We start from the raw sequence: 21,871 nt of genomic DNA, 5'->3' as shown, positions 1-21,871 counted from the left end.
TAGAGAAGCCCATGCTCATCGTTAGGGATGAGAATGAGACATGTGAATCACAGTTAGAGTAAGCTGTAATATACTTTATTTTATTTTGCTTTGCAATATTGTATAGTTAGTAGCAACTTGAGCAGCGTCATAGCACTGATGTTTCATTTACACATGAATGTATTAAGAGTTGAGTAAGGACAAGAGGTTGACCGTGATACCATGGGTGGAAGACTGCAATCCCACGCTTGAGCTTGACCTAGAGGTCACCACCTTGTCAAAATACGTTTTGAAGATGCTTGAGGGTTTTAATCTGCTAACGAGGAGAATCCACGATCATAGTTATGATTGTGTTAAGTTGACTATCGTGAAAGTATGTGTTATTATTGTCACGATGTTTAATCAATATCAAACATATATGTAATATTGATGTTCCATTTACACATGAACTCCAGCCGACACTGATGACACTTTCCTCCTGCACTATTGCTGCACTTTGTCCGCACTACTGTTTCTGATTATTTCATCTACTTTTCTACTAGTCGATTACTTGACTATGCACTGGATGGAGGTCTCCAATTTCATTGTACTATGTAGAATGACAATAAAGGTTTTCTGATTCTGATTCTGATTCTGAATGTATAAATGTGAGTGAAGACAAGGAGGCGGAGTAGGTTAATGGTGATACTAAGTGGTGGAAGCCTGAGATCCCACACATGAGGTCACGTTCATCTAGTTGAGGCCTAAACAAAATGCTGTTTGACGGAACACAGGTCAGAGAAAAAACATTTGCAAATGTCACGTTGACGAACAGTTGACCTGATTTGGAAGTGGAAAAAACAGGATGAAGCATCCCTGAGAAAATTGTTACATCCCCGAGAACATGGTCACCTCATCTGGTTGAATCCGGTTGAGACTGGCCGAGATGCAGGTGCAGTCTATTCTCGAAGCATTTGGATCATCTGAGGCCAATGGATGACGTCATGGAAAAAAACTGGTACGTGACCAAGCAGGCATAGTACCCACGAACTGAACTGGTATAAAAGGTTCGTTCGGACAAAGAGCAGGGTTCTCTCTCTCGCGGGCTTCTGCCCGTGGGTCGAGGACGCCAATTAGAAAAAGATAGTTGTCATCCTTTCTGAGATTAACCCAAGGTCTCTTAGGATGAATTTATACTATCTTCAAATTGGATTTAGTCAAATTTTAAGCTTAAAGACAGGCTGGGAGATGCAGACCTCGGTGCAGGAGAGAGGGGCCATTTTTAGGGCGGCGGCATCTCCCTTCTTTAGGCCAGCCTGTTCTTTTAAACAGAATTTGGATTTTGGAACAAGGAGAACTGATCACTCGACTTTTCCACCAAACAGCATTTTAGACCTCTAGCGTCTTACCTTTTTTACTATATCTTTGAGTTTTCAATCGAGAGAACTTCGAGACTACATAGTTTTTGCTCTATTGAGAAGGGTGAGTGAAAATTATTGTTAGCTAATCGAACAATTGAAACGTAATTCTTTTTATTGCTTATTCATTACATTTCCCTGATCGACCGATTACACTTAAACTCGGTTTTATGAATATTGGATCGCTTCATACGAAAGCAGTTCTCGTTAATGACCTCATCACGGAACATAATCTAAACATTTTTTGGTCTTTGCGAGACCTGCTTAAAACCTAATGAACTGCTGCCGCTTAACGAGGCCTCGCGTCCAAATATTGTGAGCTCGCATGTGGCGCGTCCTCGAAAAAAGGGTGGGGGTGTGGCCAAGAGAGCAATCAGAATTATAGTAGCCGTAATATTAACTTCATCTGAATTACTGTCGCCGGCATCTGCTATATTTCCCACATATATCGGCTCTATTGGTAATCATACAAATGAATTCAATGCGACATTTTTAAACGCCATCGACTCTGTGGCGCCACTACGTCTGAAAACTCGCCGTAGATTGCCTACTCCGTGGTTCACAGATGAAACACGTACGCTTAAGCAATTATGTAGAAAGCATGAGCGCAGATGGCGTTTAACCAAACTTGAGGTTTTCCATCAGGCATGGTAGGACAGCCTCCTGAAATATAAAGATGCGCTTATCTTAGCAAAAACTCGTTATTTTTCGCAAGTCATTAATCTCAATAAAAACAATCCTAAATACCTATTTGGTACAGTGGCAAAGCTAACACTACGCCCTGATAGCTCCTTCCACTCAGCTGACGAGTTCATGAAAATTTTTGCTCGGAAGATTGAATCCATTAGGGATGAGATCAAGAATACCATTCCAATTGCTCAGTCGAGACCGCCGATTACTGGCGCTGATGATCATGCAATAACCCTCTCAAATTTTTAAAGTGTGTCCCTTGAAAGGCTTACACAATTGGTTAGTGCAGCTAAACAAACAACATATTTACTCGACCCGTTTCCAGCCAAACTACTTAAAGAATTATTTCAAATTTTAGGACCGTCCGTCTTAAATATAATCAATCTGTCTGTCTCCTCTGGGATAGTGCCAACAGCCTTTAAAACCGCTATCATTAAACCGTTAGTTAAGCGACCAAATCTTGACCCAGACTGTCTCAGTAATTATAGGCAAGTTTCAAACCTCCCTTTCATAGCAGCTTATTGATTACATGGTCGCCAATAATCGATACTAATCTTTTCAGTCTGGTTTTAGAGCCAATCATTCCACTGAGACAGCACTTGCTAAAGTGACTAATGATCTCCTAATAGCTATTGATTCAAACACTTCATCGGTATTGTTACCACTCGATCTTAGTGCTGCCTTCGACACTGTAGACTTCGATATTTTATTAGGGCATCTTAAAAGTTTTTTTGGTATTTCAGGGTCAGCACTAGGCTGGTTCTATTCCTATCTATCAGACAGGACGCACCGAGTGGTCCATGGCAATACGTCCTCTGAGCTCTATAATGTTACATGTAGTGTCCCACAGGGATCGGTACTCGGACCAATTCTATTTAATATTTATATGATTCCGCTCGGGAACATAATACGTAAATATAATATTAGTTTTCAATGTTACGCGGATGACACCCAATTATATATGCCGTTATCGATGACAGATCCGCGGGACTGTTGTAATCTTGAGGCGTGCCTTGCGGACATCAAGCAATGGATGTCTCCCAACTTCCTTCGTCTTAACCCAGATTTAAACTGAGATGTTGATAATTGGTCCAACTCGTTATCAACACTTATTTAAGGAAACCACTATAACTATAGATAACCGTACTATCACTCAGAGCGATACTGTAACTAATCAATTTGAGCAAACGCTCTCCTTTCAAAAGCACATTAAGAATATAACCAGAATTGCGTTTTTTCACCTTCATAATATTGCTAAGATTCGTCCAATCCTCTCAACCGGTGATGCGGAAACTATTATACATGCGTTCGTCACGTCGTGCCTTGACTACTGTAATGCATTATTCTTTGGTCTTCCTAAGTCCAGCATCAGAAGTCTACAGTTAGTACAAAATGCTGCTGCGAGGCTGCTCTCACGGGCATGAAAATTTGATCACATTACCCTAATATTAGCCAATTTACATTGGCTCCCGGTCAATTTAAGATGTGACTTCAAGGTTCTTCTATTAGTCTATACATCACTGCATGGCTTCGCGCCTTCATATCTCATCGACCTAGTTGTTCCTTATGTTCCGTCTCGTAACCTTCGTTCGCAAAACGCTAGTCTTTTAGTGACACCGAGGGCCAAGAAAATGTCTGCAGGGTCTAGAGCAGGGGTGGGCAAACTTTTTGACTAGCGGGCCGAATTTGGTTCTAAATTTAGACTGGGGGGCCGAAACAGGAGCAGATGGATGTAGTGTTTGTGTGAAGTAATAGAAATTACATGTAAAGGTCATTGCATAAAAGGTTTGTACTTTTAGTAGGTAGTAAACCATGCATATTCAAAAAAAGCTTTTTGAAAACAAATGCATTTATTAACAGCATTAAAAAAATATTTCACCAAAAAACTACTAGCAGTGATTCTCATTATTTACGACACTGTTATTATGAATAATAGTTTCCATAACTTCAGCGCCTGCAGGTCAGATTTATGAAATATGTTTATCTAATGAGGCGAAATCACATCAAACGGTAAACATTCTGACCAAATACATCATCTTGAAGAATCAGTGAAAGAATACATCTAAATAAAGTAATAAAGAAATCAATTGGTCTCCCGTTTTTGCAGGTGCATCATGGTCTGGAGTAAAATGTGTTGTGGTAATACTTAGGATAGAGCCGAGGTGTCGGTCCCTTAACCTAGATCTGTGACGGGCTTTGATAACGTTCATGTGGCTGAACGTCTGCTCGCACACGTAGGTCGAGCCAAATTGTCTACTCTTTTTTTTTTAAACACTCGGCACTCAGTGTCCACCTTTCTTTTCCTCGGGCCACTCATTTTAATGGAAGGATTCTATGGGAAGGTTTGTGGGTGGGATTAGCGTATAACTGTATCTGAAAGTTCAGTGCGCGAATTACGAGAATGTTGACGTCACAGCCCACACTCGAAATTCGGCACTGATGGAAATAGAGTGCGGAGTGCGCCGGGTCTGTACTGTCAGAGGCTGTTACAGCAGAATTGCGAAAGCTTAAAGGCCCAGAGACACCGGTATATGTATAAATCGGTTTTAGTTAGCTTATGGGCTTATAAATATAAATTGACAATCGAAACAACGAAAGGAAGCTGTTGCTCTGAAAAATATAATTTAAATTTGCCGCGCAGACGAGTTTGACTGCACCGAGCCGCCAGCCGGAAGTGACGTCTCATGACGTCTCAAGTTGTACGCGTTTAGCTTCAGTGAATGTAAACAAAAAGAGAAGAGGGGCCAACGCGGAGACGTCGGGCCAGGCTTGCGGCCAACCCAGCTCGCCCAGCCGTGCCTTTCATTCTCCTGGCGTACGTTCGTTCGCGGGACGACAAGATGGGTTGCGTTCGCCTGATAGGATCCACGAACCGGACAGTGCGTGCCTGCTGTATGCTCGTGTTCACAGTGGCCTGGTTGACTGTCATCTTTCTGGACTCTGCTGTGCATCGGGAGCGGCTAGCGTGCTATCACTCTTATTGTTTATCTTCTTGTTTTATTTTTCCTGTGTTGTTTACTTGTACCGTAATTTCCGGACTATAAGCCGTACTGGACTATAAGCCGCACCAGCTAAAATTCAGGGATATTTTAGTTTTTTTCTTACATAAGCCGCACCGGACTATAAACCGCACGTGCACATGAGTTTTTTTACAAAGAAAGACAGTACACAGAAAGCAGTAAAAATCCATAAATACGCCGCACCGCCATTTAAGCCTCAGGGTTCAAAGTAACCTTCTGAATAAAATGCATTAAAAGTTCACATTCATTACAACTCGTTTTTGGTGAGCAAAATGTCAGAAGAATTGAATTTAAGTGCTGATTGATTGGGTTTTAACACAATGCAGATGGTCCAAACAGCGCCACTGCTTTGTGTAATCTCTGAGTCACATGGCAGAGTAAGAGAAAGGGTTTAGAGCCCTTTGACGCAGATCACCTAGCGTGCATTCCTACTAAAGATCATAATAGTCACAACCAACACAGCCAGAAGAAGCAGCAGCCACAGTAGTTTTTCAAAATAGTATTTTTGTTGTTTTTTTCTTCAAGATACCGCACAACAGTGGTCCACAGCCTTTTTACAAGTGTATAAAAGTGATAGTTATCACAAAAATCACGAAAAAATCTTACATAAGCCGCACCTGACTATAAGCCGCAGGGTTCAAAATTTTGGGAAAAAGTCGCGGCTTATAGTCCGGAAATTACGGTATGTGTGTTGTGAACTCTGTCTTGTCACCCTGGGATAGTGAGAAACGTAATTTCGATCTCTTTGTGTGTCTTGACATGCGGAGGAATTGACAATAAAGGAGACTTTGAGACTTTGACTTTGAATAGTATGTCGAAGCGTGACGGGAGGGGCACAATTCAGAAAACGTGCTCAGCTCGTCGAAAAAATGCGATTTAAGCAATAAAATTAAAAATGCGCCTAAAACCTAAACCAAGCGCTGCAGATGTTCATTTCTCCATGCGCAGTGGTCAACTCGGCACTCTAAAGCCCCCTGAGAACTTTTTACTATGCCAACCTAACTACAGTGACGGGAGAGGCACAATTCAGAAAACGTGCTCAGCTCGTCGAGAAAATGCGATTTAAGCAATAAAATTAAAAATGCTTATAAAACCTAAACCAAACGTTGCAGGTAGTCTTTTCTTCATGTGCCGAGATCAACTCGGCACTCTAAAGCCCCCAAGAGCAATTTTACTATGCCAACCTAACCAGAGTGACGGGAGGGGCACAATTCAGAAAATGTGCTCAGCTCAGCCCAAGTGAACTGCTAGAATCATCATATTCTGCGTCAAAAGAGGTTTCTGAATCGGATAAAATGATGCTAATATTGCCGCTAGAAACGGAGCTGTCGCTATCATCTGCCATGTTGTTTGGGTTTGTTGAGATCCGGATGTACAACTTGTGACGTCACAGCAATGGCGCCACCAGTGTGGCTGCGTGCGGAACCCGATCGATAAACTGGCATTTAATTTTAGCTTTATTCTTAGTAATCGGCGTCCATTTTTAATTTCCAATGCGGCAAATGTGTTCACTTTATACATTCTATCAAATTCCGTTCTAATTGAAAAAAAAAAAAAAAAGGGATGTCTCTAGGCCAGGTATGGGCAAACTACGGCCCTCGGGCCACATCTGGCCCACGGGACCGTTTAATCCGGTCATTTTGCCTGCAATAACTGCGTTTCCCCAGTAGATGGGGACCCACTCACCTGCGCATTTACTACCGGAAGCCGTGTCAGAAAGCTCGGTGCACACTCACAAGTGCGTGTACGTACTCAGTAGTACGGAAATGGCGCACTCGCGCTCTATTTGTATCAGTTCCGAATTTAGAGCGTGGGCTGTGACGACAGCATTCTTGTAATTTGCGCGCCGAGCTTTCGGATACAGTTTTACGGTAAAGCCACCCACAAACCTTCCCCCGGAATCCTTCCATTAAAATGAGTCGCCCAAGGAAAAGCAAGGTAGACACTGAGTGCCTAGTGTTTAAAAAGAGTGGCCAATTTGGCTTGACGTACGCGACGTGACGTTCAGCCACATGAACATCAACATCAACCCGTCACAGATCTAGGTAAACGGACCAACACCTCGGATCTCTCCTAAGAATTGCCACAACAAATTTTACTCCAGACTATGACACACTAGCAAAAAAAGGGAGACCAACAACACTGTTCCCACTGAAAATGAAGGGGAGGCTATCAAGTTTGTTGTAAAAAAATGCATTTTGAATATGATCTGTACAAAAAGCAGGGATTGAAACTAACGACCATTCTCACTTTCAAACAATGCAGGATCCTCAAGGACATTGATGCACCACCTGTTTGTGACTAATCTTAAACTGTAAAGTTCTTAAGGCTTACTTTAAGGAAGTGTTTCCCGTTTCCTCACCTCTGTTACCAGGTGTTTGTGAGTTAAAACTCTGCTCTGATTTTCAGATACCCCTCACCGTGTTGCCGTTTTGATTACTTTATTTGGATGTATGCTTTCACCGATTCTTCAATATGATATATTTGGTCAGAATGTTTGCCGTTTGATGTGATCTCATAAAATAAACATCTTTCATTAATCTGACCTGCAGGCACTGAAGTGATGGAGACTGTTATTCATAATAACAGTGTCGTATTTTATGAGAATCACTGATAGCAGTTTCTTAGGGATTTTTTTTTTTTTTTAATGCTGTTAATAAATGCATTTGTTTTCAAAAAACGTTTTTTGAATATCCATGCTTTACTACCTACTAAAAAGGCCAAAACCTTTTATGCAATGACCTTTACAGGTCGTTTATATTATTTCACACAAACACTACATCCATCTGCTACTGGTTCGGCTCATTCGGGATGTGTGGGAGTCGAACTCATGATGCGCTTCATAGTTATGGTACCTTGGCAGCCACCGTATTTGTTATCGGGTACTGCGCATGCACAAACCCGTTGGTTCGAGTATGCTGTGATATCGACCAGTGTTACTGAGAGCTGTACCAGTGACATGAATAAACAGAGTTCGTTTTATAAAGTATCACCTTCCGTCTGGTCATTGAACATGGTGTCAGAAGTAAACGCGGACATTTTGGGACGTGCAGTTTGCCACGGAGCACACAGCTACACCAAGCAAGAACTGCAGACTGTTGGTAACGTTTTTAACGGCTATACATGTCTTTGATGAGGACATTGCAGAGAACTGGCGAGTGTTTGAACAGGAATATCGCGGCGGCACATTATGACAAGCCGGCCCGCACACGAGCTTACATTATCCTAAATCTAGCTGGATCGGAGGCTCTTGAGAGAGAGAGATATATCGTTTGTGTACACACCGGAAGTGAGGGGACCCGACGTTGACGGCGCACCAGGGCCGGTCATCACTCAGGCTGAATCAAAGGAGGACCCCGAATGTTTAAAGAGGACATTTCGAGAAATCTGCAGTCCCCAAATAAACATCACAATGAAGAGACACAAATTCAACACAATGTCCCAGATCCAAGGTGAGACAGTTGAATCATATATCACAGATTTGAGGATTAAAGCAAAGAGCTGCAACTTTGGGACGCTACAAGATCAAAGTCAAAGTCAGCTTTATTTTATTGTCAATTTCTCCACATGCCAAAGACACACAAAGAAACCGAAATTTCGTTCCCCCCATCCCACGGTGACAAGACATGGCTCACAACAGACAAACAAGTAAACAAGTATAACAAAAGTGTGCTGAATAAATAATGAATAAATAACACAACAATAAATAAATAAATAAGAGGAGCAGAAAAAAAAGGAGCAAGTGCGCGTACAGCAGACATTCCCGAAAATAGCGCAACAGTGCCGCACGCTACGCAGAAGGGGGTAGCGAGTTCAGGGCCCTAATCCGTGACAGACTGGTCTGTGGCATAATTGATGATAACAAGGAAAATCTTGCTACGTGACAGTGAGCTAACTTTAGCTAAGGCAGTCTCTTTATGTAAAATACATGAGCAAACTGAGCACCACTCGAGGACATTATCATCGCCACATACACGCCTACTAGTGTTGACAGTCTGCAATACAAATGTGGAAGGAGGCAGAGGTTTGAACCGCGGCAGAGGCCACAGACAGAAAAAAAATGTACAACCTATTGTCGGCTGTAATAATTGCAGCCATGATGCCAAAAGAGACACTTGCCCAGCTTTTGGTCAACAGTGCCATGCTTGTAAAAAATGGAACCACTTCAGGAAATGCTGCAGATATACCAGAGGACACAGTTTTCCAGGGAATACGTCGACCAAGTTGGAATGGATCAGGCCACAGGTGATGCTACTGACAATGGGACATTCTGTATTGATGGAATAACACCTGGGGTCGCAGACAAAACAGACTCTAATGTGCTAGACAAAAACGTGGCATTCACAACTATAAACATCAATGACAATCCTGTCGAAAGATGACACAGGAGGACAGTGCAACGTTTTATCCAATGTCGCTTTCAAACATGTGGAAAATGGGGAACTAATTGACCGTTCACGAATCATCAACCTTGTCGTTTATGATGGAAATCTGATCAGCACCCTGCGCTCAGTGGTTTTGCAATGTTCACTAGCAGGCTAGCCACATGCTCTACAGTTCCACGTCGTGGAGAGAAATGTCCAGCCACTACTAGGCCTACAGGCAAGCCTGTGCTTGAAGCTTGTGACACTGAGCAAAGACGCTCACCAACTCAGTGTGGACACAGATGCCAACTTGCCACATAAGTTATTCACAGAGTATACAGATCTGTTCAAGGACGAACTTGGCAAGTTACCAGTGACATACTCCATGAAACTGGACCCTGTGGTGCACCCTGTTATCCGCCCAGCACGCCGCATCCCTGTAGCCATGCAGGACAGAGTAAAGGCAGAACTTGAGAGAATAGTAGGCATGGGTGTCATCACTTCTGTATCTGAGCCAACTGAATGGGTGTCATCCATGGTAGCAACGAAAAAGAAGCAAACGACAGATATAAGAATCTGCATTGACCCCAGAGACCTCAACACAACCATAAAGCGCCCCCATGATCCGATGCGCATGGTTGAGGAGGCGGCATCACAGATGGCGAACGCAACATTGTTCTCAGTTTTAGACGCTAAAAACTCTTTCTGGCAGATCTCTTTGGATAACAAATCTTCCCCGCTAATCACATTCAGCACACCCTTTGGGCGCTACAGATTTCACAGAATGCCGTTTGGAATACATTCAGCCAGCGAGGTATTCCAGCGCGCAATGGAACAGATTTTTGCTGGGTACCCTTGTGCCATCATCGTAGACGACATCATCGTCGGAGGCCGTACTGAGGCAGAGCATGATGCAAACCTAAAGAGGGTGCTTGACCGCGCACGCATGGTTAATCTGAGGCTAAATGCAAGTTCCGGTTTACAGAGGTCAGTTATGTCGGCCATTCACTAGTGAGGGCCCGAAGGCGGACCCTGACAAGACCGCAGCAATCGCCGAGATGCCTGTTCCTGAAGACGTCACAGCTCTACAGCGATTTCTGGGCATGACTATTTGGGAAAGTTCGTGCCGAATCTGAGTGAGCTGTTTGCCCCTCTAAATCAGCTGACCCGCAAAGACACTTTGTGGTGTTGGCTGAAGCAACACCAGGATGCCTATGACACATTAAAAAAATGTATTTCCAGTCCGCCGGTCCTGTCGTACTACGACGTCGGCCTACCAGTCACGCTCGCATGTGATGCTTCACAACACGGGCTGGGGGCAGCCCGTCTACAAGGGGGCAGACCAGTTGCCTATACGTCACGGACAATGACTCAAACAGAGACACGCTATGCCCAAATTGAGAAAGAACTTCTCGCAGTTGTGTTTGCATGTTCACGATTTAATGATTACATCTACGGAAAGCTGGTCACCATTGAAACTGACCACCAACCTCTGGTCACAATCCCCAGAAAACCGATCTACACAGCGCCTGCACGACTCCAACGTATAATGCTGCAGCTGCAGAAGTATAACATTGACCTGGTCTACAAAATAGGGAAACAGATGTATCTGGCTGATACTGTCACGCGCTTAGTGTCATAAAAAAAAATGCCGTGCTACCATCTGCAGCGTTTAGCATAGCTTTTAAACTCATTTTTTTTATGGCTTTAAACATTAGGCATTATTAGAAAATTGATTCATGCTTACATCAGACCACCTTGATATTTGCCATAGGCTAGTGTATGGTGAGGGATTATGGAGATAAACAGTATTTTTACCTCATGTCTTTCACTTGTCTTTCACTCATCTCCCTGGCGGATCCTGACCAGATGATATGCATTTCGGAGGTCAAGCTTTGTGAAGTGCTGACGAGATGAGAGGAAGGGGGTACTTATTCTTGTCGGTGATGAGGTTGAGCCCTCGGTAATCAATACTCCGCGGCTTGTCTTTCTGAGCAGGAAATGTTGTAAAGCCTACTGGACGGTAGTGGGGCACTGGGAAGAAGTTCTATGGCACAATCATATGGGCGATGAGGTGGTAAAGACAAGGCCTTGCTCTTGTTGAAGACTTGCTTAAGGTCATGGTATTCTCCCGGAACCTACGAGAGATCGATGGGATCCGTTTCATCAGGTGTCACCGGGGGCGGGCAAGAGGGCACGGCAGACTTAAGACAGGAGGATAGGCAATTCAAGGGACTCGATGTTATTATCTGACGAGTTAATATGTGGATTATGTTTCCGGAGCCAGGGGAAACCAAGTACAAGGGATGACTGTCTTGTGGGAAAAACAAAAAATGACAAGAGTTATATGTGGTTGCCAGAGATGATCAGTTCCACAGGTCTAGTGCGTCGGGTGATTCTGGATAGTCCCCTACCATCCAGGGCGGAGACAGAGAGAGGAGTGGGGAGAGGTACCGTCTCAATCTGGGTTTGGGAGATGAATTCTTGGTCGATGAGGTTATGTTCGACTAGGGCAGATAGTTTGAAACCGTTGTTATGGACTGAAACTATGGCGGGTAGAGAGAAGCGAGGGGTTTTAATAACTGGTGGATGGTCTGGCAGGCTCCCCTTCTCCACCGGCTGACCCTCTCTCTTTGGCTGAATCGGAGAGAGGGCGACAAAATGATCCAGTGAACCGCAGTACAGGCATTGCCTTGACTCTCTGCTCTGCTGCAGTTCCTCAGGGGAAAGTCGAGTCCGACCCACCTGCATAGCCTCGGGCTCTGGCTAGGCAACGGCCCAAGGAGGCTGCGGCCGAACCCCCGATCTCTCCCATCGGGAGATCCTTCTTCTCTCCCTAATTTGGTTGTCTAACTGAATAGCCAAGGATATTAGGTCGCCAAATGTCTCCGGTTCATCTAGGGTAGCCATTTCGTCCTTTAAGGACCCATCTAAGGGTTGAAAAAGGCTGTTCTTAAAGCTACAGGGCCCCATCCGGAAACGGCTGCTAGAGTGCGAAATTTAATTGAAAAGTCAGCTACGGGCCTATTACTCTGTTTAAGTGCCCATAAACAGCGAGAGACTCCTGTCTGGTCGGTTTCGGTCTAAAAAGTCTGCTTAAATTCCCTCAGAAATTCATCAAAAGAGCACCTAAAATGCCTGTAGTCAGAAAAACGGGCCTCAGGCCATACTAGCGACTTCCCCGTGAGGAGTCCCAAAATGAATGAGATATTCACCTCGTCGTGGGGAAAAGACTGGGGAGAGCGGTTAAATACTAAGGAGCATTGGAGGAGAAAACCGCCAACCTCTCGGGAGCACTTGTCCGGGTTGAGGGAACGGACCTCGCCAGAGTGAAGAATCTGCTGCGAGACTGATGGGTTGGTGGTGCCAGCTGGCAGAGAGGAGGGTTCTCTGACCTGGGCGTTTTGAAGAAGTTTCGCCAGTACTTCCACCTGGTGGTTTGTGTTTTGCTGCTGCTCCAGGAGGGCTCGGAGAGTGGACTCATGGGATTGAAGCTGGTGTTGGTCTGTGATGGTTCTTCTGAGTGCCTCTCCTGGGTCTGGTTGGCCTGAGTGTTCTGTCATGGTTTTTGGCGATTGTTTTGAGCCACATGCAGAACAAACTCAGAATATCAATGTTAGATAAATTGTATATATATGTTATCATGCGTTCCCTAATGAGTACTTATTAATAAAATTATTGCACAGAATGCTTGCTGTTTCGCCTTGCAGACGTCCACCAGACCACAACAAGTCATACGATGCTGTCTGGAGCTTCCTGACCTTCTACATCTCTGGGAATCCAAGAAAGCTGTTGATAGCTCAAACTATTTTGTTGATGTCTGCACATGGCATTTTGTCCTTGCACTCTTTTCTCATGGTGTCTTGTCTGTGACTTCTTATTTCACATAGCATTTTGTCCTTGCACTCTTTTCGATTCTCATGACATCTTGTCTACGACTTCTTTTGTTTATAGAATCTCGTTTCTTTTCTCATGAGACAAAGCCCACGCTTCCCCCCACCTCAGGGGCTAGTCTCACATTGTGGGGAGGGCATTCCTAAATAAAAAGAGCGAGGAGTGTTAACGGACCTTTAGTGTATTTCGGGACTGCTGTAAGTCTGATTGCACTCCTCGCGAGAAAAGACTCAACATTCTGCCTCACTGGTTTTGTCTGCTGAACCTTTTGCTGATTTTGAACTTAACAATCAAAGTAATCGTTAAGGGTTTATTAAAAAAGGTGGAGGATGGAACAGTAGAGCAGGGGTCCAAGACAGGAGTGACCGAGCTGGTTATTCGATGATGGAGTGAGTGAAGTGCCGCCAGGGAAGAGTGGATTCTATCGGAGATTTCCGAAGGGGGGTTCAGGACCCGAGAGCCAGGAGTCGTGGCATAGGCGAGTAGGGTAGAATCAATACGCAGTTTCACAGCCATACAGGTGACCAACATTGTCAAACACTCAGGCGACGAGTTGCAGGAGCAAGCTCCTTAACCTTCCTAATGTGTTAGCTTTCTGCTGCCATCTGTGGTGTTAGCGGGTCATTTTGGACCCGTGTATTAAATCAACCATAAAATACCCTAAAAACAATCTTTTATCATCCAATGTTTTTCTTAACTCTTGTTTAGCTGGTTTGGCTCCTTTATCCATGAAAAGATTGGTTTTAATATTTTTTGTGGCCCCCTGGGCCTTTGTTTTTACAGCATACCCCTCATTTTCTGTCACGTCTCGCCCCCAACTGCTCCACTATGTGTCTGTCTTGGTTTCTGTCTGTGTGCTCGCCCCTCCCCTCCTGTGTGCCCATGATCAGTGTGATTGTTCCCACCTGCCTCTCGTTACCTGTCGTGTATAAAAGTCCTGTCTGCCCCTCTCTCCCTGTCGGATCATTGGTATTGGTTTTGGTCATTGGTTTTGGTCATTGGTTTTGGTTGCTGTCGTCCTGTCTTGATGCCGTCATGTCCTGCTGTCTTCTTGTTTCACGTCCCGGTCAGTCAAGTTATTGTTTAAGTCATGTCAGTTTACCGAGTCTGTATTTTGAGTTGCTTCAATAAACCCTAGTCCAAGCTGCACTTGGTCGTCCTGCTCCATGCCCCACCCGACCGTGACGGAATGATCCGACCACCAAAACGACCAGCGCTTGGACCACCCTTCACCACCAGCTCCCGCTGTGACGCCCGATCCACATCCGAGCATGTTCCAGCGCCATGGGCTTGCAGCCGCCATCGGATCTTGCTCCAGCGACGCCGGACTCACGGCCGCCATCGGAATTCCCCCCCAGCGCCATCAGCTCCGCGACCGTCATCGGACTTCGCTCCCGCGACGCCGGACCCGCGGCCGCCATCGGAGTTCCTCCCGGCACCATCGCCTCTGCGACCGTCGTCGGACTTCGCTGCCGCGACGCCGGACCCGCGGCCGCTATCGGAGTGCCCCCCCGGCGCCATCGGACTCGCGGCCACCACCGGGCTCCATCCCAGCGTTGCAGGACCTGCGGGCGTTGCCAGACATCCAAGCCAGCTGCGTCGGACCCGCGATCGTCCCTGGCTCCACTCCCACTGCTGCGGCGCGTGATGGCTCTTGCCGCCGCGCAGAGCCCCGCCTTCCGAATGTCGCCGATCACTGTACGGACTTTGTGAGTGGCCGCCGATCGCGGTACAGACTTCCCAAGTCGCCGCCCCAGTGCGGTTGTGTTTCCCCGAGTTTCCGCGGAGTGCGGTTCTGTTTCCCCAAGTCGCCGCCCGTGTGCTGTTGTGTTCCCCAAGTCGCCGCCCGAGCGCGGTTCTGTTCCCGAAGTCACCGCCAGAGTGCGGCTCTGTCCCCTAGGTCACCGCCAGAGTGCGGCTCTGTCCCCTAGGTCACCGCCAGAGTGCGGATCTGTCTGTTTTTCAAAAAGTGACAGTGTGTTCTTTGCAGATGTATTATTTGCAGGTGAAGCACACTATGTAGGTTTTTCTGTCCGTACTGCTAGGGCAGACCTGACTGTTCTTTCTTTTTGAGCAAGGTGGTCTCACTGGCATTGTGACTGTGGATGTGGATGGAGTGCTTGAGGCAGGACTGGCTGCTGAGGAGGAAGGTGATGCTGATGTTTTTCTGGTTGTTGTGGATGTGGATGGCGTGCTTGGTGAGCACTGAAGCTGTCTGACCAAGTCTGAAGCAGCTGGGCCTCGGGGCACCCATTCCTCAATGTGCGGCTGGACAAGGGAATTCCCGAGCTCCTCAAGAAACATTCTCCGCTTAGTGTTTTGGGTTGAATTCCACCCTTGGTGAATATGGGTCCACAACACAAATGCATTGTATGCAGACACATTGAGGATGTTGTAAAACATAACCATTGGCCATCTCCTGGTCATTCGCTGGCAAGTGTAGGTGGCAGTCAGCTTGTCCAGATTGTCCACTCCTCCTTTGTTTTTGTTGTAGTCCAGGATGATGATGGGCTTTTTGTCTCTTCCTGATGACACAGCATCATAGACTTTTTTTCCCCTGAAGGTTTGTCATAGCAATTATGACTTTTTTTAGTGACAATGGCAAAAAAAGATCAAAGCACGTCTTGATGTCACATACTCTTGTCACAGTAAACCTCGTGGCCCCTGGGGTCATTTTGATGATGTTTGCATGCACATCAGGAGGAACTGTGCTCCAACGTATGTTGGCACGTTTGGATTGGAGTGATTCAGCAGGAGCAGCTTCAGCACCAGTGACCTCCTCTTCAGACTGATCAGTTGTATCTGTTTCTTCCAATTGGTACTCCACATCATCTTCGTCCTAAGAGGCCTGCTCATCTCCATCGCTAAAATCCTGTGTCCTCTCCCGCATTTGCAGCAAAGATGTGATCCAAAGCTTCATTTACAGTCAATCTTCTCCCCTTTGTTGCATCCTGTGAATTGGAGATGTGTACTCTGCAAGTCACCACCTCTACACTCAAATGGCCGAACACCACAAAAGTATTTTTTTTCACCAGAGCACTTTATAAATCAGTAAAAAAACAACAACAACATTATTTTGTTTAAATGGAAGTCCCTGACAAAGTCAAAAAGTTTCAACGCAAAAAACAAATGTATGAAGTACTTTTATGAATGCTAAAACTCAAAACGGGTCACTAGTGACCCTAACACAATAGGAAGGTTAAGAGCCTCCCCTTAATGAGCTTGATCAGCAGCACCTGTGGATCCACCCTGCTCACGGATGCCACCTGTGGACAGAAGAGAAAAACTCCTGGACCCTGACAAACATGTCCGAACCATCTCAGTCAGACCTCTCTGGCTTTATCTTCCGAAATACCTAACATGCGCTGTCCTTCTGATGCACTCGTTGATCTTATCCAACCACGTCACTCCCAAAGACAACCTCAGTATCTTCATCTCTTTTCCTCAGTGCCACTGTCTCTACACCATATAGCATCGCTGGTCTCACCACTGTCTTGTACACCTTTCCCTTCATTTTTGTTGATACTTTATCACACATCACACCTGACACTTTTTAAAGTTAAAGTCCCAATGATTGTCACACACACATCTGGGTGTGGTGAAATTTGTCTCTGCATTTAACCCATCCCCGTGTGATTTTGATCCATCCCCTGGGGGAGAGGGGAGCAGTGAGCAGCAGCAGTGCCGCGCTCGGGAATCATTTGGTGATCTAACCCCCCAATTCCAACCCTTAATGCTGAGTGCCAAGCAGGGAGGCAATGGGTCCCATTTTTATAGTCTTTGGTATGACCCGGCCGGGGTTTTGAACTCACAACCTTCCAGTCTCAGGGCGGACACTCTACTACCAGGCCACTGAGGTGGTAACAAATCAATCCACATCAAAATTACAGAAGAAATCAGTTAATTAATGAAGTCAAAATACTAGCGCTATGGTCGTCGTCTTGTTCCTTTCACTCCTGTTAGTTTCACCCTAACTAGATAATAATATGGCACAGTGGATGGATTTGAAATTGGACTAAAACAATAACAAATTTTGTAAACGGATCAATGTTTAGGCCCACTATGGGATGTGCTGTTGTCCAGTTTATGGCAAGGGATCATGGAGATTTAAAATAAGTAGTTTCAACCTAAAAATAAAACATGTGATTCAGTCAGGTAGCCGCTGGTCACCATATGAACGTGTTATATTTCTTGGAATGACAATCTTTTCCTCCATTTAAAAAAAAAATAAAAATTATCCTGCATTTGGTTCTTTCCTTCTCTAGACAGTCCGCCTCATCCGTGCTGCTCTGCACTTACACTCGCCTATTACATTGACTCCTGAGGAGGAGTGGGGCGGGGGGCATAGATTGGCCAGGTAGGAACTGTATTACTGTAAATTGAAGTCATTTGATTCTGCTCATGTGAGAACATAAACCTATTGTTAATTGCATCAAGGTACTTTCTGTGTACATACCATTATTTTGGATGTGATGGGTTTTCTTTTTGCTATTATCAATCGGAACACCATGTATCTCAACCCAAACATGGGGATCCACAATGGCTGTTGGCTTGTTCCTCTCTTGTTTAGGTAGCTGCTGTGCTGAAATAACCTGGAATAGCAATTAATAAATGAATAAATCTGTCGGAAAAGGGAGTGTTTGTTTAACCCTTTCTACCAATAAAAGATTTTTGCAATGGTAAGTAAAAGTCAAGTAGTGCAATCTAACAGCAATCCAACTTGAAGTTTCCAACAATAGTTTCCAAGCGCTGTGAAAATGTGCTTTTTAGTCATCGGGAAATATCTGAAAAGTGCTTCCATTAAGACCAAATCCCTCTCTTTCTTTCAAGTACAATGTAACAGCAATCTTACTTGAAATTTCTAACTACTATATGTGGGTTGCTGTGAAAATGTGCCTTTTATTCAGGAGGAAAAATATGAAAAGTGTTTCCATTCAGACCATATCCCTCTGCCTGCCCATCCATCCATCCATCCATCCATCCATCCATCCATCCATCCATCCATCCATCCATCCATCCATCCATCCATCCATCCATCCACCCACCCACCCACCCACCCTTCTATCTATCTATCTATCTATCTATCTATCTATCTATCTATCTATCTATCTATCTATCTATCTATCTATCTATCTATCTATCTATCTATCTATCTATCTATCTATCAGTATAGCTCAATTATGTTGGTTGTCAAGTTGTACTCTAACATAACAATGTAGGTTACAATAAGTGTCAGTTTTCTTACCCTGACAGTGAAAAAAACTGGTGCATGCCCAGGACCTCCACCAACATTTTCTGGGTTAAAGGTGGTGTATGGCTGGCACATGAAAGGGGGCTTCAGAATGTAGCCACATTGTCCATTCTGCAAGAACTTGCCTCTATTTAGATCCATCTGTTCCCCAGGAGTTTGGAAATTCAGGGCCACTGGGGAAAAAGAACAACAAAACATAACAGTGTTTGATTTTGCTGTCCATAACGTATTTTTGAAGCAAGCACTGGACGTGGATTTAGTTTTGGGTGCATGCAACCCACGTCTGAAACAAAAATATGTACACAAGACCTCAGAAACTACAACAGTGTGATGCTTGATTAGTGTGTAGGCAAAGGCGAAGGATTCATACCAAGTTGGCAGCCTCCATTCCACATTTCCTGAGGGTTATAGTTGGAAGACTGTAGTCTCTGTCCTGAGGGGTAGATCCTGCTCAGATGGTGGCTATTGTGACGGACAAAATACATTCCTGGAAGGTAAGAACAAATGAATGCAGCCCGTCAAGTCAGATACGCAGATCTGAAGAAAAAGCACCCAAAACTGATTTCATGTTACTGTTATAAAATACCAAATATGTAGACAGCAAACAACCTTGCTTTTCCTTTTTTCATTGCAGTCAAATGTTTTCCAGTAACTTTTAAATCCAAATAAAGCATGCTTGTATAACTTTAGATCAATTACTAACTACTTATTACGCCAAGCATAATATATATATATATATATATATATATTATATATATATATATATATATATATATATATATATATATACATACAGTACATTTTCGTACTATGAATTGAATGAGTTAAAAATGTATTTGAAAAGATGATTACGTAATGTACCATACGAGTTTCAAGTATTTCATAAAGATATTTCAATGATTCCTTATTACATTTTTAAGTCAGTATCATGGATCAAGCAGAACGACCAAATGTATCACAACTCTGTTTATTGATGTTGAGGGAAATTGGTACGTGAAAGACTGGATCACTGGCAGAGCGAGTGCAGCAAGGAAGCAGCGTCAGAGCGAAGCACAGCAGGACAGACAGATAAGTGGGTGTTGTACATCGCTAAGTCAGACAGTGGCGAGGCAAGCTTGTGGTCGGGGACAGGCAAGAGATGAAGTCAGACAGGGTACGTAGTGGGTCGGGTAAACACCTGGTCCGCAACAGGCAGCGGTTGGGCAAACATGTAAGCAGGACGTAAACGGGTTAGTCAAACAGGCAGGCGAGGTCGGCAATGGGAGTCAGTTTGGTAAACAGCCAGCAAGCAAGAAAGGGTACCAACGCAGACAAACTGACAAGGGAATGGTGTTTAACTTAAGGTGTTAATGAGCCAAGAGCTGAAGGAACGAACACGTGACAGTAAGTAGCTTTCAATATATAACAGTGTATACAATACCTGAGTCTTTGACATGTCTGAGGGCTTCACTTTCAGAAAATGAGGACATGTGGCTTGGCGGGGCTTTGGCAGCATGTTGAAAACTTTTAAAGTGTACACTGCGGGTGTACACAACCAATTCTGACAGCTCTGGACTCATCTGAGACACAGCTGGCTAGAGTATCAACAAACAACTGGTCACTCCCAAAATATCCTCACCATAACAAAAATAATGACATGTGTAGACCTTGTCAATCTTTTTCCTTTGATGGATACTGCTCCTAGCTTGGCTGACTTCATCGTCTGATGAGCTGAGTTCTGATGAACTTGATGTGCATTCCTCCGCTGTGCTCTCTTGCTTCCCTTTAATCAAGATTTTACCCTTAAGAACCTGCACACAGTGCACACCACGGTTTACCCACAAATAACCCACAATAACAATATGTTCAACCCATAAATTTGAACAACAATAATCCTGGTAATTTTCAGTGGGGTGTGTTTTATCCAAAGGTGTCAGAAATGTGTCAGGAAAAGTCCTTATACACTCTGTTTATATTTGATTATAACACCCATATTAACCAATTCATTACAAATCCATGAATTGAACCATTTTCATTATGTGTTGTTTAATTTTAAAGTTGGACTATTTCACTCTTGACATAAGAGGAGGGTTAAAATAAGACCAATAGTAAAATATCCCCATTTTTATATATTGAAGGAGAGCATAGAGCCGTGGTTCTTAACCTTTTTGCAGGTACCGAACCCCATCAGGTTCATATATGCATTTACCGAACCCCTCTTCGGGGGGGGGGTACCGAACCCCATCAGTTTCATATGCGCATTCACCGAACCCCTCTATGGGGGGGGGGGGGGGGGAGGGGGGTGACATACCAGCAAATCAGTGTGACTTCTGCTGTTGCCTTTGCAAGACCAGTTCAGATATGCGTTATCGCGAATTTACACGATATTCAGGTGTGTTCGGCCATCCGCGAGCTGGGGTGTGTGTGTGGGGGGGGGGGGGGGGGGTCAATGACATACCAGCTCTGCCGAACCCCTGAAGCCGACTCACCGAACCCCTAGGGTTCGATCGAACCCAGGTTAAGAACCACTGGCATAGAGATTTGTGCAATGCGGGCTCCAAAATTAAAGGGACAGTAAAACAAGCCCAACATTGGCAATTATGTCATCGGACTGTATTAAAAACAATTCAAAACTACAATTCCCCCCTCCCAAAAGACTGGAATAATTTAATAGTATTTTGGAACAGAGTGGCGGTGGACTGACTGACATCCACTTTTTGGGCAGAGTCTGCTTGATTTGACACATGAGCTTAACCCTTTTTTCATTTTCCTGCTATAAAATCCATAAACTGGGCTAGTTAGTGAAACATGAACCATCTTAGCTATTGTGTCCCTTTAAGCATTTTTTGGGCAACCATGAGCCAGGTTGTGGTTTCCCTGTCAAAAGGGTTAGGGTTAGTTGTACAAGGTCCAACAAAAAAAATGCATATCATTTCACTTTTCGTTTTATTTACGGCTGTACAACATCCCAGCTTCATTAGAATTAGGTTTGTATTAAGGCGAGCATCAATTTCTCTAGCCAACATGAGGCTTCCACTATAATGTCGAGCATGTGCCACTCATGTTTTTTTTCTTTTGACACACAACGTCCTGTTTCTGCTGGGTTTTTGGGTGAAGATGTGCTTTGGGGCATTTTTTGGCAGCTGTGACTCAGAAATTTGCATTGCTCTAGTCAGGCCAGTTTCCGAAAGTAGATAGTGGCCCCACAGAACATTGACCATAAACGTTACCGGCAAGCTGTTCTGTCACATATGCTCTGTAAAACTTTAGCCTGGGGATTATGAATAATGAGGTTTC

General features: G+C 44.5%; 1 protein-coding gene and 1 long non-coding RNA gene across 10 annotated transcripts in view; one reads left to right on the top strand and one right to left on the bottom strand.

Moving 5' to 3' along the window:
- The window catches only part of LOC125989970 (1-phosphatidylinositol 4,5-bisphosphate phosphodiesterase delta-3-A-like), an 89,802-nt gene that overhangs the window by 18,016 nt on the left and 49,915 nt on the right, over positions 1-21,871 (bottom strand). For 6 of the 9 annotated variants that reach the window (XM_049756494.2, XM_049756495.2, XM_049756500.1 and 3 more), the window contains 5 exons: positions 20,242-20,385; positions 20,016-20,169; positions 18,966-19,082; positions 18,590-18,768; positions 17,801-17,936 (listed from right to left, as the gene is read on the bottom strand). In XM_049756494.2, the coding sequence (XP_049612451.1) occupies positions 17,801-17,936; positions 18,590-18,768; positions 18,966-19,082; positions 20,016-20,169; positions 20,242-20,385 (730 nt within the window). Of the gene's footprint in view, positions 1-8,611; positions 9,377-11,268; positions 11,589-14,528; positions 16,611-17,800; positions 17,937-18,589; positions 18,769-18,965; positions 19,083-20,015; positions 20,170-20,241; positions 20,386-21,871 lie in introns of those variants that run through there. The other 3 variants (XR_007488758.2, XM_049756496.2, XM_049756498.2) reach the window with 3 other exon arrangements.
- LOC137839769 (uncharacterized) overlaps positions 1-21,871 on the top strand; it is a 203,226-nt gene that overhangs the window by 149,628 nt on the left and 31,727 nt on the right. The gene's annotated exons all lie outside the window — the stretch shown is intronic.

This window comes from Syngnathus scovelli, chromosome 20 (genome assembly GCF_024217435.2).
Source record: "Syngnathus scovelli strain Florida chromosome 20, RoL_Ssco_1.2, whole genome shotgun sequence".
Lineage (NCBI taxonomy): Eukaryota > Metazoa > Chordata > Actinopteri > Syngnathiformes > Syngnathidae > Syngnathus > Syngnathus scovelli.
The sequence above is the reverse complement of the archived record's forward strand: the minus strand, read 5'-3'. Positions and strand labels throughout refer to the sequence as shown.